General features: G+C 40.0%; 1 protein-coding gene across 1 annotated transcript in view; it reads right to left on the bottom strand.

The window, feature by feature from the left end:
* Positions 1 to 17,111, bottom strand: part of SLIT3 (slit guidance ligand 3) — a 490,596-nt gene that overhangs the window by 243,460 nt on the left and 230,025 nt on the right. Inside the window, exon 5 of the mRNA XM_036391775.2 lies at positions 1,879 to 1,950. Coding sequence (XP_036247668.1) covers positions 1,879 to 1,950 — 72 coding nt within the window. The remainder of the gene's footprint in view (positions 1 to 1,878; positions 1,951 to 17,111) is intronic.

Genomic DNA, 17,111 nt, shown 5'->3' with positions numbered 1-17,111 from the left:
TGGCTGCCAAACGCAGGCTGGAAATGGGAATCAGCATGTTGGAGCTCACTGCTTAAAGAGCTTGAACTATTGACTTGCATCACACCCTTACAGCTATTGCTGGAGAAATTTTAATGTATTTCCAGCAGCAAGGCTGGCTCGAGATTGTGCCATGCTTTTCACAGCAAGTCACAATCCACTCGTCTGTGTCTGGAAGCAACAGTGCCATGGACCACCCTGGGCACAGAGTTGTACACTTCCTATCAAGAGAGGATGTCTGATGTGAGTGAAAGGTCTGCTTCTCCTGCTATTTATCTAAATAACCAGGACTTGTGGCTCACAACAGCAATCTGTTAGAGCACCAAGCTTTGTGCTCCCGCTGAGCTGGAGGCTGGACTGGATGACCACTCCAAACCAGAATTATTTTATGACTCTGTGATAACTTCAGTGCTCATAGAAGTCAGAAATTGGAGCTACAGGGAAGTACTTCTGATACTGTGTCTTTTACAGTAAAACAGTTGATACTGCCTAACTTGACAGATACAATTTTTCGTAGAAGCTTGAAATCCCAACATTTATACAGTTCCTGTAAGCACTCCAGCCACTCATCCCTTGGTACCAGCTCATGGAAGAGAGAAACCCTGCATCCTTCTGCACTGAGAGTGGGTCCATAAATCAAAACACCTGCTCTGGTTGCAACAGCTTGGCAGAGGTGACCTAAACTCTCAATGCAAACTCTGTTATTGAAATGAAGTCAGACAACAACAGTGAATTCCAGCTGGGAAAGCTTGGTTTTCTGAAACAAAATACCATCTATTGTTCCTACAGATCACACAATGCAAGTAAAACTCATGATAACAGGATTAAAGGGAAAGATCATGGAGTCCAACTCCTGGCCCTTCTCAGGATGCCCCAGGGATCGCTTCATGTACCTGAGACCATTTCATTGGGCAAGATTTGAAAACAGAACTATGTTGCAAGAGTGTTTGCAGAAGAGGGCTTCTTTTCAGATCACCTTTAGCTGTTCCTTCCGCTCAACTTTTAAAATCCCCACCATTTATGCAGTGCTTGCAATATTTAACACGGTGGGGATCAGTTTTCAGCGACTGCTGTGGTAACACAGTGCCAACCCTCATGGCTCTGAAACGCTCCTGAGGGTGCCTGCAGGCTGTCCCAGGAAATCCTGAACCTGCTGAGCCCGGGGCTGTTGTTTGCTCAGCTCACCCTGTGCTGACTCCAACAAAGCCAAGGGTGGGGTACAGTGTGCGTGTGCACAAAAAAGGGGTTTCTGTTACATAACGGGTGAGAGCTTCCAGCAGCTCTGGAAATTCAGAGCTCAAAGTCTTTACACACATTTCAGGCTACCTTACAGCAAAAGGCTAGGACAGACCGGCTTCATTAGCACAAAAACCACAGCCCTGTCTTCTCTCTTAAAAGGCTTTTATAAATTAGTTTAATTTTAAATACAAGCTGTCAAAGCCTGTGCAGTTAACTGCTCCCATTATTTCTTTCATTTTCTGATATTTGTGCTCAACCACCATGCCTGAGCACCACAGTTTGTCGTTTATTTCTGACAGAAGTGATGGGACAGAAAACTTAAACTAAGCGAAACACTTCAACTCCATCCCCAAAATCTACCAGTAACTTTCCCAATGCACATCTTGCTCTAGGACAGTCCTGCAGGAAGAGGGTGAAGCCTTTGAGTCTGTTCTTTTTCCTCAGCTCAAAACCTCCCCAGGTGTGTTCACAGGCATGAGGACCAAAGCAGCCTGGGAATCCCCTGACAAAACCCTGCAGGGTCCCTTTGGGGCTGCACAGAGCTGGACATGAGGTACCCAAACTGAGAGTAACAAGAGGAGAAAGGTTTTCACCACAAATATTAATGAAGTTGTCACTTACAAGTTCTTCACATCAATGATTCCTCGAAAGGCCTTTCTAGGGATTCCTTTTATCTGGTTTTCACTCAGGTCTCTGAATAAGAGAACAGAAAAAAAAAATACATTGTGTTAACAAAGAGAACACATTTCTCAAATCTGCATCAGCTAATGGAACCTCCACATGCTTGGGAAAGGAGATGTTGCTGGATTTGTTACACCACACAGTGTTTTTAATTTTGTTTCTCTCCTCCAGAGGTCTGTGGAATGAGCTGAAATGACTCTCCAACCAAAACCTCCAGAATTCCTGATACAAATGACAGAACTTCGAGCAAACATCATTCAAATGTGATGGTGATGCTGGCACAATGCCATGATTCATTGTCAGAGTACCTGCAGCCAAATCTCATGCCTTGGAATCACAACCCTGTAGTGTAAATGTAATTTTCTCAGCATGCTTCTATTTGTTTACAGACTGCAAAAATACTTGGCTACCCCTGCTCAGATTACAACTTCTTATTTGAAGTTAATATTCAGGAAAAAACATGACAATCATTCTCTTGTGAGCCTTTTAAATTTAAACTGAAAAGATCTTAATCTATTGCATTAAAATTCCACTGCATTATGTATCAATGGGAAAAACGGAATTTTTAACCTTGTTTAAAAACCACCAACAAAAAACTAAACAACCAACAAGCAATTCAAAAAGTCTTTCTAGTACTTAAAGCACATTAAAAATGGTTAGATCTGCATTGTGAGTGCAGGTAACATTTTCCTGTTTCCCAGCCTGCATTTGAGTGCTTTTCCCCTTGATGAACTATAAGTAGCTCCAGGTTCACAGTCCTCTAGCAGTGCAGTGGAGGTGGGAGGAAAGCATCAGGGATGGGTGGGAAATGGACATGAAACCAGCAAGCTGGGATGTTTTCATGCTGAGGAAAAACAGCATTTACCCTGATTTTCCTGTGGGTGCCCCATCAGCACAGAGAAGGGGGAGAGGTTTCAGTCTGGTTTAAAGGACAAAGGATGGGGCAAGACAGGAATGGAGGAGGAAAAAAGGAAGGCAGAGAAGTGGGAAAGAAAAATGTAAAAAAGAAGCAAATGGAGGAAAGGGAAGGCTCAGTGATGAGTAAAGGACAAATAAAGGTGATCCTGAGGAGAAATGCACAGTGCCTTGTTTAGGGTGAGTGTCCCAAGGCTCTACGGTGCAGTCAACACACAATGCTACACTGCCCCATGTCCAGAGAGAGACTCTGGCTCTGTAAGGATGATTAGGAGGGGCTGGCAGCCTCTGTACTCACCCCCAGACACCCTCTTCTGTAAGTACATTTAGTGTTCAGCAAGCTCCTTTCTAGCCTCCACCAAATTGGTTTTATCAAATGAGAGGCCAGAAATCAGAGCCTGTCACAAAAGCCCACATTGACATTGCGGGTCAAGACGTGTCACACGGGGCTTTCTTCTGCTTTCCATCAGGCAGATAAGGAAAAAAGGGGACTATGTCCTTGTCACGAGACTAATTCAATTCCTACCAGTCATGCAGTCTACACCAAATTCTCAAAGTAGCCACAATTGTCCATTCAGAGGAGCGCAAACAAAAATGTGCTGCTGGATACAAGTCTCTTTTTCAAGTCAGATTAAAATTCTTTGTGACCTTCACAATTTGTTTAACACTGATCCACACTCTGACCCCGCCTTCACCTTCCCTTTATTTTCCCAGCAACAAAATATTAGTTCTTTAAAGACAGACCTTCAACCCAGACAAATGATCAGGGAGCTGGGACAGAGAAGAGACAAAGTACAGAGCATTTCAGACCCAGAAGGAGGAAGTTTTAAGCTGTCACTTTGGTGTGACACTGAGGCACAGCAGAGCTGTGGTAAAAGTGTGACAAAATGGCTTAGCAAGGCAAAAATTAGTAAGATCTGAAAGGAAGACATACAAAAAGCAGAACAAAAAGGGCTTGGAAAAGTGGAATTGTGTGGTCAAATAAAGCCACACTTAATCCACCATCTCAAGTTGCATTTGTCTGGTATTTTATTGTGCATTTCCAGTCATGCGTAAAAGTAAATCAGGTTTTCAAGTGATATTTCATAACATTGTTGTGTTCTACAAGAGCTAATTTATATATTTGATCTCTGCTTTGTCTTTATGCTCAACTTTTAACCTGCAGCCAGGCAGAACCAGGGGACTGCAGGAAGTTCATCTGTTTTCTATGAAAACCTATTATTTTTATTCTCTATAAGGCTCTCTTTCCTAGCTAACAAACCTGCCTCTTTCAATCCCCTGGATCGTGGACCGATTCCATAAATCTGAGCCTGAGTGGCATTAGTGACACAGCATGGAAGAAAAGTCACCAATGTTTCTTTTTCTGCCTTCTCACAATTATAATCACCCTATTTTGAGATGGTCAAGAGGAGAGTTTCTCTCTGCTTCCTGACATTGTGCCACAGTTTTCGTTAAGCGTGTTTAATAAGCAAGCAAACCTCAACCAGGCTCAGCCTGTGCACTTCACAAAATTTGCTCTGAGGCAGCAGAAGGCTGTAACAAGAAACTTGTCTGCTGAGTTTATCTTCAAGTTCCAGCTTTTTATTCCCAGCTTCTCGTGGCAGACATGATGGGAAGCTTACAGCAATGGTATGCAAAATAAATATTAGTTATTAATAGTAACTGTAGAAAACCAGATAAATTAATGTGAGGCCAAAGCAAAAACCTAAAAAGCAGATGGAAAAATATGGCAGTAATCAAGAAAAATAAACATGAAACCTGGGGGGAAAAAAAGGTGATGATTACTAATAGATTTCCTATTTCTTAGACAGAAGTTTCAAGCCCCCTATTTCTGTAATGGAAGGCAAGTCCAGTGCCTGGGGGGATCATGACGGGAAAGGGGAAATCTGAAAAATTTCAGACTTAGGGAATAATAAACTTCCCAATGCCCTCACCCTAAGAGGCAGTGTTAGAGAGCTGAAATCACTGGACCTGAGGACAAACCAGAATGTGCCAGTGCATCAGCAGCACCCTCCTTGCAAGAGTCCCTGTTGTGCTGGGAGAAAGTACCCAACAGAACCAGAACATGCTCATCTGCATCCTGGTCAAACAGATGAGCTGAGCTAAGCAGGCATTTCTAGATTGAACTGTCCTTGTTTTGATATCAATTGTTTGATAAATACAGGCAGGTTCTGTGCAGTTTGACCTGGCACAGGGCGCACCCAGCCTGCAGCCAGCCCCAGCTTGGTGCACTGCAGTGGTGGGGACAGGCAGCAGAACCCAGAGGAACTCAGGGAGAACAGCAGAACACTCATCCAACAGCTTCCACAGTAAAAAAAACCCCAGAGGAAACAGCATCCTCATTTCTGAGCTGGGGGAATGGAGCCACAGAGATGTTAAAGAGCTTGGGCTGGCATTTTGCACAGGGGAGAGAGGCAGGAGCTGACAAACCCAGCAGCTGTGGCTCACAGCTCATGTTAGCCCAACCCAGACTCCTGCAAGAGTTGGCACAAGCCAATATCTTTCTTAGATTTTATTTTAATTTAGCTAAAATGCTTTGGACACAGATGAACTCCCTCTGCAAGTCTAATATTGTTTTCTTGATCTTCCAATGTGAATTGTAAGTGCCTCACTGATAAAAGGATTGGAAAGGGGAAAAAAAAACCCATCCAAAAGTGCTGACGTTTCCTAAGTGCCTCTGCAGTCTTTGCTGTAGTGCTGGTTTCAGCTTCTGCTCTAAAGCTGCCTATTGCATCCTGAGTGGGAATTCAGCTATCTAACAGAGCAACAGAATACATTAAGACATTTTTATTATTATTATTTTGCCGGTAAGAGAACATAAATCACTTAATTGGAACACAGACCCTACGAACATCCACAGAATGAATCTTCATTTGGACTACAGATCTAAAACATTAAAACAACTACTTAAATACAACTTGCAAAATTAAAAAGGTGCAGAAAATAACATATATTATATGAAAATCAAAAAATCAGCAGGGATGGCATTATGCTCAGCTTTTCTTCCTTTTCAAACAAAAAAACCACCACACCCTTTGATGATTTACCAGTTATTTTCTCAACCTTTTTTAACACAGAGATTGGCAAATTAAAAAGCCTATTTTTTTACAACTTCCCGAAAAACAGCTTGATTAAGAAGTATTTAATGTGGTTGAACACTAATCTTTAATTATTTCCCCCACTCAAATGGGCTGGGAGATCACCATGCAGTGTTATCCAATAAAGAACTCAGCTTGCCTTTAATGTCTAAAGAGTTTAATGCAAAGACTTAAAGAACAAGTCACCCAGAGCAAATTCTGCACAGCCAAACCTGTATCTTCCCCAGTATTTTATTGTATGCTGATTCCACAGTAAAACTGCAAACTCACAGAATTAATTATTAACACATGGAACCAATGGTTTACTTAAAATGAAGGGAAAATCCAGCCTAACAAACCTGATTCCTTTCTTCAGGAGCATTTCAGTTTATCCACAACTTAATTGCATCTTGGAATAAGTCAGGGGAGCTCACACACAGCTCTCTGCAGCAGCTGGTACAAAACCATAAGACAAACACTGGTTCCTTTGACGGGATATGGGACTTGAGTGCAAAATAAAACTGTTTCCTATCCTCTCTTGTTGCCAGAATAATACTGGAAAGTTAATATTGTTCACCTGCTCTGAAAAACAGAACTAATGAAAGATACTACTCCTGATTTTAAGAAAGGGCCAGCTGCCACCCATGCCAAGAAATTAGCACTGTGCCCAACAGCTTTGCTCTGGCTACTGAATGTGCAGCTGAGAGAAATGAGAATTAATTCATCCCTCCTGGTAGCTTGTTTACATTCTTTTACAAATTAAGATTCCTGGATTTAAAACATTTCAGTCAATGCACTGATTAAAATTAAATAAAATAAAACCTTCTTGAGGTTTTTGTGCACTTTTAAAGTTTAATGACTACTCTTCTATCTAACTTTTCTTTACAACTGGACTAAAACTAGACTGAACTACTCCACTAAAGGTCACATACTTAACACAATCTGGTCACTGCAATTTGTCTCATTAGAATTAGTTTTAATTCGTACAGCATGTTACACATAAACTCTATCCTGCAATGTTTTACTGAATTAAGTAGAACAATTAAGGAGTTAAAGAATAACAGATGGGGAAAATTAGAGAGTACAATCCAAAGATAATAGGTATCTCTAAGTAACATGTAATAAAAGATAAGCAAGTCAATAAAGTGAGGAATTATACAAGTCAGCTTTGTCATAGAACAAAAGTTGAGGGAAGAGAACTCCTACACTCAGAGAAGAGACAGGGTAGGGGGACCAGTGCTATCTACAGAAAGAGTCTGCAAGAGAAAATGAGGTAGAAAGACCAAGAAAATCCACAGGGGGAAAAAGGAGTTTAATTGTATCTGTAAAAATTCCAGCACAGAATATTGTGCATTTCATTTACAGCAAGGAACAAAAGGATTTTTCCTGCTCTGCCAAAATGATATGGTCGCTTTTAAATTTTTTTTAAATTAAAACTAATATTTAGCATTTTCAACAACTAAATATTATTCTTACCTAGGAGATAGTGTCCTAGTGTTTCCAAAACTGTTCAGAATTAAGAGTTTTTCCTGTTCTACAGTCAGATTAAAAAATAACTGAATTAACAGTTAAGGACAATTCAGAAACTTTGAGTCTCTTAAATATGGAAGTTAAATTCAAGATATTTATCATCTTCCAGGTGGGAAATGCATTGCCCAAATCAGGTCCCTCCACCAGCAATTAGAACAAGCTGTGGCAAGTCTGACACTCATCAGCACCTGTGCCCTGGATGCAGGAATGGCTTCTCCCTCTCAGCAGGGTCAGTGTAAAAATGGTATTTACTGTAAAGCAGCACTTGTAGCTCTCTGTCTGAAGGAAAAATGGAAAAGTGTTGTTGCTGATGGGCTACAAGGCAAGAGCTTAACAACAGCAGTGTTGTAAAGCATTACTCTGTGGAAACTTGGCATCGCTGCTGATTTTCTAAAAGGGAAAAAAATCCCTTCCTCCTACAAGTGCAGGAAAGTAAAGAGGGTGACAGGCGCGTGAGCTCCGCAAAACAGAGCAGGTCCTGCAGCTGCTGCGCGCCCTGAACAAGGTGACTGTGTTTGACCAAATACAATACAGCTGCCCCTCGGCTCCTGCTCTGGGAGGCTGCAGGGGAAACACAGGTTTGGTTTTGTCTGGTTTGTTTTGAGGAGGGAATTTAGCTCCAAAACTCCAATTAGAGCAGCGCTCAGTGCTTTCACACAGTCACGCACTGCTGCACAAGCCCTGTGCTAAGCCTGCAGAAGATAAACACCACGATTTCTCTGTTGATCCAGTTGCACTGGGAAGTGATAGATGTTAATTCTGTACTTCTGGGTTTCAGCACTTGCCCGCAGCCCCATTACCCCAGTCACACACACCTTCATTGTGAGAGCAGGACGCTGAGCAGAGCCAGAGCCTCAACATTTGGGAGAGGTGCTCACTAAGGAGTCAGAGGAAAAAGATCTCAGCAGAAGATGATTATTTTATCATCATCTTCCACCTTCTCCAAGCAAAAATTTAAAACCATCGGTTAATAAGGATCCTTCAAGGGATCCAAGCCGCGTGGAGTTGTGCAGTTTCATGACTTCTGTCCTGACACAACCACAGGGATCACACAGCGCACGCTGAAGTCTTTTTAAATGTTTAAAAGAACAGAGAATACTCATTTGTGATTACCTAATTCTTCATTAGAGGTTTTTAAAATTCTTGGTGCTTAAAAAAACAAACAAACAAACAAAAAACCAAACAACCAAACCCCACCTTGTTTCACTGAGACACAGTGCAACATTTGTCTATTGATGCACCCTACAAATCGAAAAAAATCTATTAGAATATCTCTGAGAAGATGAGCAAATATTTTTATATCATTTTAAATAAACTATAAAACTTATCAATGCCAATGTCCAGTCAAAGGCAACATTTGTCTTTATGACTTTTATAGTTCTCCCTCCTCCTGCCATTTCCAAAAAGCTCAGTAAATAGTGATCAGACAGCATTTAGGAGACTCTTATTTTAAAACCACCCATCTTGAGACTGATGGCAAGCTTTCATTTTAGGAAGCAGCATCTGTTTTGTCTTTTGGAACATACACACAAAAGTAAAATCTTTCCTCAAAGTATTTACACTCAGTTTTGGGTATGTCAGGGAGTAGGAACTGGAAAGTAACAGCCAGTGGACTCAGAGGAAACTCTTGAGGAGAAGCAGCCCACTAGAAATAGGATAGGGTTGTGACTAATAAATGACAAGATGTCTTTGTTAGCAGCATTTCATGTAGGGTTTTAGGGCTTTAGAAAATGTATCAATATAATTAATCCTTGCTTTTGATCAGGGAGACAAAGGAACACAAAGAGAGGCAGCATGGGACTCCAGGTGCTCCAGGGAGTGTGGGAAGAGACAGAAAAACCCTTCCCAGTCAGCCCCACAGATCAGGCATTTCACCCTGTGCCATCCATCCACTGAACCCTCCCGTGTGTGGGGAGGGTGCCCTGCCAGCAGAGACAGCTCTGGCACCACTGGGATGCATTTGGACAGGAAAACCTTTCCTCTGGAATTCTGCTGCCCCACTGGACCTCTGACAAAACAGAGGCTCCCAGGGTGATGATGCTCCCACACGACTCCAAGCCCTCCAACTGCACTGGAAGTGAGATTGGAACACAGAGGCACTCCTGTGATTTAGTGGGGCCACCACACACCTCAGACAGGGGGGACTGAAGACCTGACATCAGAAGAAAGGAATGATTCTCCCCACCATTTTCTATTTTTTTCAATATTTTCTTGCTGCTAAACCAATGTGAATTCAAAAGCTCTTTCACTGCTTGTTAGTTTTAATACTTTCTAAAATAGAAATGCAGCTGTATGGAGGTACCTTTATTTTAAGCTAATTTTAAAAAGCACTGGTTTTATACTGTTGACCTGTTTGGGGGTTTACACTTCTGTCTGTTGAACCATCCTGGAAAGAAATCCTATGCATTTGCAAATTCTAAACATCAGTAGGCAACATCACCCTCCTCTGATCTCCCCACAGAGACAGGAACCTCCACAGCCCTGCCTGGCCACCAAACAAAAAGATATTGCAGTTCATTGGTCATATATTTTTTAAATTATGATGAGTTTTTAGTTTAGAAGATAAACGTGAAATCATAAAGAATAAAACATGCACTGTCTTTGGAAAACTGATCAGCATCTGCAAGACTCTCTTTTGACTGATCTGTCTGAACCTTGTTAATGATGAATATTTTTATACTAAAGATTTTTTTTGCACTTTACTAATATATTAAAAGAAAAAATCCCCTGCCAGTTAATATTTTGGTGTACCTAAGCATCAGATTGTACAATGAAAACAATAATCACAATAGTATTTATTTAATTCAGGCTGCGATCCTGTACTTTAGCTAAGAAAATAAGATCTTTCCTGGGATTAAGTAGCAATTACATGTGTAAAGATCTAGGATTTATTTTTTTACCAGGTTCTCCTGAAAAAGGCTAATTATACAATTTGTTTGTATGATCACTGCAGACATTCCTGTGGCAATATAAAAGTAATAAAAATTACAGAGAATCTGTGGATGGTAAAACCAACTTGAATTTCCATCCATTCCAGTGAGGTAGAAATGAGTTGCAAAGTATTTGAATGCACTGCAGTGAGAAAAACAACATTGTTTATAGCTCAGGCCCAGGTATCAGAGGGCCTTTATTCTATTCTGTGGTAAAAAGTGCACCTGTGCAAGAGGGGCACACTGGTACTGGAGCTGTAAACAAAGTTTTAAAAATAAATTATAATATTTATATTTATATATAAATATATAAAAATATTTATATTTATATATAAATATATACATCAATGTATATTTTATATATTTATATATATATTATATTTATATATCAATATTTTTATATTTATATATATTATATGTAAATATATAAATATTTATATATAAATATATATATCAGCAGCAATATCCATCCTGCTGATATTCAGCAGACTGCAGGAACAGGTACAGAAGCCCAAGAGAAAAGACAGAGGAGTTCCATGCACCTTCTCACTTTTTTCTAATATTTTAGCTTCTCTTTTTGTTCCTCAGCTTCACCTTTATGTATCTTCCCTGCTATGGATGGTTTAGCCCCGAGAGTCCCAGTGAAGCACTGCAGATGTTAGGGGATCCACTTCAGGCTGGTTTGTAGCCACAACTCATTTTTCTGTGTGGATGTGACATCTAGATTTATTAGACCAAGATGTAATACCGCAGAGTGGGGATGTATCTGGAGTGGGGATGTTCACGTGTTGAGGTAACAGCAGCTCTCTGTTTTTTGGGAGGATCCACAAGGCCAGCAGCTCTTCAGATCACTCTGAGCATTACAGCTGCATGACACCACACCCTTACAAACCTCATCCTCCTGCTCTATCCACACCAAAAAAGGTTCACTGAAACATAACCAATAACTTCTTCTTTTCAATGATTATTCACATAGGTAAAGCACCTTCAGAATCCCACTCCATGCACAGAAGTTTATCATTCAATATTGCCATGCTTTAGAAAAAGGCATTTAAATAGAATGTAGGTAGAGAAAATAAAACTAAGTAGAGAAAATAAAACTCAAGTATAGTAGTAGAAGAAACATGCTAATGTGACACAAACCTAAAACAAAATTAGCTTTTAGCTAAAGTGCACATAAAGTGGTGAATTCTTCCAAAAGAGAAGTTAAACTCACAATCATTCTGCTCAGCTTACTGAGGGTTTTATCTGAGTGTTTCAGTAAATCAACTCCCAAAGACCTAAACCTTTACTGAAAACAGCTAAAATCCAGACAATTCACAAGAATTACCAGTGTTCCCAGGACTTCATTGCCACTTTCAAACCACTCTGGCCTGAGCAGGTTACAAACTGAATTAATTTCCTTGAATCCACCCAAATGCTGCACAACAAAATCCTCCAGAGTCTACTTTGAAAACGCTCATTTTTAATCCTCAAACACCCAAAAATACTCATAGGGAGACCTGGGTGTGCAGCTCTCCAAGGTGTTTGTGGTGTTTTTTTGAGCTTTATTCCCGAAGCTGAGGAGGGAACAAGGGCACTCCTGATTCATCAGCAGCTGCCTCCTTACAGAGCCCACACGAGTTCATCTGCATAAAGCCACTTCCAGAAATGAACTTGGCTTTCCCCTGACTCCCTGTCAAGCACTGCTAAATTTCAGATTGACAATGTCAGCACACAAAATTGAATTAAATGTAAAAGAGCTGACCAGGGAAGAGGGAGGAGTGGCTCCTGCACAACAGACTCCAGTGTGTCCACGCTTTGCTGTTTCATTGTTGAGGCACTCTCAAATCAAAGAACATCAAATTCCAGCATGATTTGATTTCATCACTGCTGGGAATGATGATGACTTTCTCCAAAGTCCAACACAGTTATGTGAGGAGAAAATATGCCTGACAGTAAAACTTGACTTATTACCCCAAAAGTTTTTTCAATTTATGACATCTCCTTAGCAAGCTTTTGAAAAAAACAATTAGCTAAAAGGGTGTCATGGGTCATATGAAAAAGCAGTCTTATCTTATCAGAAGAGGAAATTTAACTTCATTATAAGACTTGGAAAGTTTACATCCTGATATTATTCACATCATTACTTCCAGATGTCATGTGGAAAACCAACAATCAAGAGACAGAAACTAAGAGTCGGTCAAAAAATACACAAGAATATTTTCATCCCAGCTCCATACACAAAGGTTTCTTGTTTGGTTCCAGAAAGGAATTCATAATGGAACCTGTTTTTATCCCAGTTCAGATGCAATCACTCTTCCTTTCTTTGAACGTTAAATTTGTGGAAAGACAACTTTAAATACCAGGGAACTGTGGCTAACACAGAAAGTGGTTTTCTTGCTAAACTTATCCCACTCTGTTAAGTTTATACAATTATGATATAGATTATATACAACTATAACACATATGGTTCCAATGCTCTTTCTAGCTTGCACTCTTTGTTCAGTCTTTCTGAATCATAGAATGATGTAAAGGAAAAAACGAAAAAACAAACACTAAATGCTAGAGCTGGGATGCATTACCAACACTTTACCAAGGACAGTAACAGTACAGAAGTAGTTTTACATATATTAAATATGTTCAACTGTCAGCTGTAACCTACATGTGCTTTGATTAGCAATATTAAATAAGAGTCTACATTTATTTCTTCATGGATGAAGAGCATTTGGAAGTATTAGACACACCATTCATTTGTCTTCTTCAGAAGGTTCTATATAATCAGAAAAATATAATCTAAACCAAACCAAGTATTTTCAGTAAATGTTGAACTGGAAGACAATTCACTCCAAGACAAAGGAGATTATTCCTTCAGCTTGTCCCTAGTGCCTGGTAATTAGAAGCATTTTAACCAGGTCAAAATCCCACCTTACAGGACAATGTCAATGTCCTCTTCCTACAATAGCCCACAAGTTTTACTACTGATTATTTTAATAAATTTTGTACATTATTCCATACGCTACCTCCCTGTGGGTTTACATTCTGATTTTGTCACTTCCATGGCAGTGTCTGTCTCACAGCAAATAATCCCCTCACTGAAATTTCTGACCTCTGGTTATGGTCAGGGGATGCTCAGCAGTCACTGCAGGCTCAGCAAGGACCAGAGTCCAGCCCACATGTGGGAGATTTTAAAGAGGAGAGAAAGCCCAAATCAACATTTTCTAACTCCCTCAGCTGTAACTCAGCTCCTTTAATCCCCAAGAGGAGGGAGCCCCGTGCCCTTGAGTAAAGAAGGAAGGCAGGAACTGAGGGCTCTAGCACACAACCACTGCCTCTGGACCAGAAATATCAGTGTTTTCAGCAATGTCATGGTTCCCCTGGCTAAAGAGATGGAAGCATATTTACACAGAACAAGTTCTAAACTGACTGAACAAATTATTAATAATGAATTAATATTTTCTTGTCCTTTCAAGCATCTTTGGTTATTAAAGTGAAGCTTTCCTTAAAGCCGCAGGATTAAAAAGCACAGTTTTAACTTTATTGCACTGAAACTTGATAATGTAGATAAAAAGTAGGATGAAGTGGAAGCTGTGGATTGCAACAGTACCTGAGGAAACTTCCTTCCTTCAAAGACCATCTGCATGTTATAGAAATACACCAGTACCACAGGGAGAGCAGAGTTTGCTTATCAGGGCACAATGGTGAGTGAATCTGGGAGTGGTGACTGCATCTCCAGCAGGAGTAGGACCCCACAGTGGCCAAAGTTCACGCACTCATGGAGAAACCTCTCTCTCAGCTCTGTCTGTGGGGACAGAGCTCGTGGGGATGGGAAAGGCTGAAGGACAGCTGTGCTTTATGCTGAAACATGCAATGCACCAGGACTAATGGCCAACACAATGTAAAGGCAGTTTTTAAAATGTCCTTGTAGGGCTCCTATGACTCTTCACCATCACTGATAAACCCTGACATGGCGAGTTTGTCACGTGTGCCCCTTCTCTGGCACCACTGTAACACTTCAGGCAACCGGGAGAACACCCATTTGACTGTGTTCAGTCCTAATCCAGAAGAAAGGATTTCCAATGTGTCTGTAGGAATGAAGTCACAGAAGCCAAACTGACCCAAGGTTTTTTGTTTGCTGTCTTTTTTTTCTACCTTGATAAACAAATCCTGCCCAGGCTGCTTAGCAGATCCCTGCCCTGGGGGTTTCTGTGCATCTAAGACTCCAACACTGCAAGCATCTTTGCTAAGGTAGCATAAAATTTCAGAGCACATAGTTAATGTTCAAATGGCAGAGTATATTGATTCGCTGCCCATCCCCTAGTATCTTAAGTTTACCCAGAAGACTATTTTATTTAATTAACTTGGTGCTTTATTAATATAAATATTCCACTATTGATCATAAGAGAAGCTGACGCATGTTTGAGTCAGACATACATCAGATCCATTTAATGGAGCTCCACTTAGAAGAGTAGTTGGCTCTAAATCAAGGTAAATGGCAGCAAGTGCTCCTTTGGGATGACAGGGTTTAGCTGAATCTATAACATTTTTACGGAGCTAGTTTTCTTAAAAGCAGAAAACGTATGGAAATTAGAAATGAAAATGGTCTCTCCTTGCACGTATCAATTAAGCATGTCAATACCTTAATTAAATTGCTCAACTTAATGAGATTTATACCAATGAATATGTTTTATAGTTATAATAGCTTTTTTGGCTACTGTTCAAGATGTCAAATAAATTGTGAAAAGAGGATTAAAAAAAGTAGTAATTGACATTCTGAACTGAAGCCAGTATTTTTTCTCCTCATTTTTTCCCTTCATTCATGTGATTTTGGAGAACATATAAATAAAGTAATGAACCCTGTAATAGCTTTGCTTTTAAAAATGCCTTTCTTTTCCAGTTCTAATCCTTCTTATCAAGTTCTCTAAGTAGCACACCATTTGAATTAAGAAGCACTTCAGCCTAAATGATTATAGGGTTTTTCCCCTTTGAGGCTCACTACCATGTCTTTCCTCCAAGCAAAAACAAAGAAAAACTTTTCTCTCCAGACATGCAGTTACTACAAAGACTTCTTGTCAGACTAGGGCAGCATAAATGCCTGGAAGCACAAGGATCTTACACCACAAGCAATGGGGACTTCTACTCCCATCCTGGACTGCTTCCAATCTTGTATCCCCCTTCTCTGGGATAAAAAATAAAAAATAAAAAAAAAACCACTGGATGCTGCATTTCCTGGCATAATTCCTGCCTCCATCCTAAATGTATTCTGCAACCTTGACAAAGCCATCAGCTGTGTCAGAGACACAGTTCTACAGTAAATGAGACTTTGGATTTCCTTGTGGGTCCCTTCCAGCTCAGGATATTCTGGGACAAGGATTTATATGTAAGAAATGCCTGACTTTCATGTAAAAATGAAATACCTTCTCAAGTGGGAAGTGTTGCAAAAGTGCCTTCCCTGAAATTGCTGCAGACACACCCAGCAGGTGTGTGAAGGTGAGCAAACACAAACACAAAGCACCACAAACAAACTAAGGAGAAAGTTCTGCTAATGTGTGATTCTCTCTCATTGCCTGGTAAAAAATACAGAAAAACTGAAGATAAAAACCATCCCAGGGGAGCTTCAACCACAAAACATCTAAGTAAAACAAGAGCATTTGTTATTCCTTCACCTTTCCTCTCAGCTGAACAATCTATTGAATTTTATTTGAAAAGTAATATCCAGCTCAAGCCTTTGCATAATTTAAATTTCAGGTTGCTATTTAAGTGAAGAGATTCTGCCTGTAAATACTACAAAAAAGTATTTATTTTAGTTATTCTATGAACTGCACCAGGTTTTGTAAGACCTTTAACTAAACTATAATTAAAACCAAATACAAGTTGACAGTGATCCTTCAGAACCAAGAAATGGAGCAGCTATGTGCTTTTTCATGTCTTATTTCTGGTCAGTAAGAGATAAACCTTGTGTTTTGACTTTATTTCTTATCCTTATTAAATGTTTTCTCTGTAAAGCCAACCTAATTTTTCTCCTTGATCAAAACATTAAATCGATTTCTTTAGCTGAATTCCATGCCAGCATCTCTGACAGTGAAGGATAAACTCCTTGATATAAAGGAGTTTGTTAGATTAAAAAAAAAAAAACAAAAACAACCTTAAGAACAAGTGCTGAAATGTCAGGAAAGAAGAAGAAGAAATTTTACCAGCCTCATCCTACCTCTCCCCATTATTTTTACAAATATCTAAGACATGAACTGATTTTTCAGCTAACACAAGCAGAATTTGCTGTATTTATGGCAATGATTTTCATGTACTGAAGTACTATTATTTAAATAAAATAGAAGGTAACTTCTGATTTGATTCTGGTACCCACTGTTTCTCCACATAGGTGAACTACTGCTTTCTGTTGGAAGGGATCATTTCACTTAGAGTATTTGGTTACAGCCTGAAAATTCCAGCTGACCATGCCAGTGGAGCTTTCCACCCCTTTATTGCAGTAGTGGGTAGGCTGGGCTAAAGAACTACCAAACACTAATTCATTGCATATTGCTAAATTTATAACTAATAAACTACACTTCAGGAACAAATTACCCATTCCAGCCAGCTGATGCCCTGAAAAAGGTTATAAACCAAAAAAGTCAAAGCTTTCCCACTTGGTCTGTCTGCTGTGACCTCTCCAGAGCAGAGTCTCTTCTTTGCAGAGAGTGTGGATGTGGGCTTGTTTTCTTCTCTCAACATTCAGAACTGCATT

The sequence above is a fragment of the Molothrus ater genome, chromosome 15 (assembly GCF_012460135.2).
Source record: "Molothrus ater isolate BHLD 08-10-18 breed brown headed cowbird chromosome 15, BPBGC_Mater_1.1, whole genome shotgun sequence".
Classification (NCBI taxonomy): Eukaryota; Metazoa; Chordata; class Aves; order Passeriformes; family Icteridae; genus Molothrus; species Molothrus ater.
This window is presented reverse-complemented; position numbering and strand designations above follow the sequence as displayed.